Source organism: Bison bison, unplaced genomic scaffold, assembly GCF_000754665.1.
Source record: "Bison bison bison isolate TAMUID 2011002044 unplaced genomic scaffold, Bison_UMD1.0 scf7180017864389, whole genome shotgun sequence".
Lineage (NCBI taxonomy): Eukaryota > Metazoa > Chordata > Mammalia > Artiodactyla > Bovidae > Bison > Bison bison.
This window is the reverse complement of record NW_011494961.1, coordinates 8528098-8529885: the sequence shown is the minus strand read 5'-3', so window position 1 is coordinate 8529885 and position 1788 is coordinate 8528098. Positions and strand designations below refer to the sequence as shown.

The following is a 1788-nucleotide window of genomic DNA, read 5'->3' as shown; positions in this document are numbered from 1 at the left end:
GTTGGGCCCGCCACCCCTTCCTCTCTCCCTGCGGCTCTGCTCGTCTGTACCTAAGCCTTTGGTGGTGTACGCACTTTTGCAGAGACATCTACCGAGAGATAGCGGGTGCACTTTGTTTTCCGTCCTACGGGAGAACTTCTCAGGACCGCTGTTCAGACATCCTCGCCTTAATGCACTGCACCCTCTGAACCCCACCAAAAAGGCCGAAGGCGAAACGTCAGTGGGTTAAGCGCAGGTTCTCCTGGCCGCAAACCAACGGTTTAGTCACCGAACGCCAAAACTGATACACTTGGACGCTTCCCTGCACTCCCCTCCACCCCACACACAGGAAGAACGCAGACCAGAAGCCCAGCCACCCCCCATCCCGCTCCCAGCAGACCTACCGGGGACCCGGGCTGCCCGGCGCCTTCCCTCCCTTCCTCCCTCGGCTCTTCCCCGGGACCCGGCACGCCTCTCAGGGATGGGGCAGCGGCCGGCTCACCTCGTGTCCGTTGCTCGCCGGGATGATTTCGGATTCGTTGACCAAGGAAGACTTGATGTCGGCTAAGTCACCTTCCTCTTCAGGGTGACTGATCTCGGCGAAGATCTTCTCCTTCTGAGGATCGCCCTCGTCCTTGAAGGGGATCATCTCGTCCGTGGCGCAGAGTTCCGGGTCCCCCCCACCGCCGCCGCCTGCCCCGGAGAGTTGGGGCATCCCGACCACTGTGTAATCTCCGCTCCGCGGGGGGAGCACCCCAGGCAACAGCAGAAAAGAGAAGGGATCAACGAAAAGGGGGAGAGGAAAAGGAGAATTGGAAGGATGCGTCAGGGAGTAGAGAGGGCGGAAGCCGGGCTGGAGAGCGCTGGGCTGGCAGCCGGCGGCCGGAGCTGCTGCAGCGGCACCCGAGCCCCGGTGGCCGCCCGCGCCTTCCCACTCGGCGGAGACCGACGCCGGCGCCCGTCCCCGAGGCCGAACAACACAGGGCGGCGAGGACCGCCGCGGCCGGCGCCTCTGGGGGCGTCTGTGCCGCGCGCTAGGCTAGGCTGTCAGGGCGGCCGCCCCACGGCCCCGGCGTCTCCGGGGTCTGCGCGCGGAGGACGCCGGTTCTGGAGGAGATTTCGACTCTCCAAAGTGCAGGGGAGGGTCTGTCGGCGCGACTCTTCGCAAATCTCTCCACCTTAGCTTCCCTGGATGACGGTCCAGGAGTTTGTTTCCCGAGAGAAGGAGCGAGCTGGGCAAAACGGCCCCGTTTACCCCAGTAGAGACGGTGTAAGGAGAATCAGAAGATAATGAAATGTCCACTTCCTGGAGGACTAAAAAAAAAAAAAAGCCACCCGGGTTGGAGATGTCCGTTTCAAAGCTTCTTATTTCCTTCCCTTTCGCTTCGGTTTTCCTTCTCCAGGCGCATTCAATCTGCCGGAGGAGAAGGTGGGGGGCGGAGGAGGAGGGGAAGAGAAAGAGTAGAAGTTTGCCAAGAATAAACTTTGTGCCGGCGAGCGCAGGGAGTCGGCAGTGGAGGGCACTACTGGGTCTCTGGGCGTCACAGCAGGGACCTCGGACCCAAAAGATTCTGCCGGGAGCTGGAGCCGGCACACACACACTCACACACACACAACCCGACTCCTCTTTGTTCCCGGCTCGAGTTTCTTCAGTCTGGCTCGCTCGCTCTTTTGCTCGCCGCTCTCCACGCCTCCGCCGGGCCGCTTGTCAAAGAGCTGTACCCCTCCGGTTCCCCCGGCCAGGGGGTGGGAGACGCCTGGAGCTTGGCCGCGTGCGGAGCTGCGGATGCGTCCCAGCTCCGCCGCCGC

At 62.8% G+C, this 1788-nt stretch overlaps 1 protein-coding gene across 2 annotated transcripts in view; it reads right to left on the bottom strand.

Annotated features, from left to right (window-relative positions):
* The window catches only part of LEF1 (lymphoid enhancer-binding factor 1), a 116478-nt gene extending 115497 nt beyond the window's left edge, over positions 1 to 981 (bottom strand). The window contains exon 1 of one of the 2 annotated variants that reach the window (XM_010858557.1): positions 482 to 981. In XM_010858557.1, coding sequence (XP_010856859.1) covers positions 482 to 694 — 213 coding nt within the window. In that variant the 5' untranslated portion in view covers positions 695 to 981. The remainder of the gene's footprint in view (positions 1 to 481) is intronic. The other variant, XM_010858556.1, reaches the window with a different exon arrangement.
* Positions 982 to 1788: the final 807 nt, after the last annotated feature.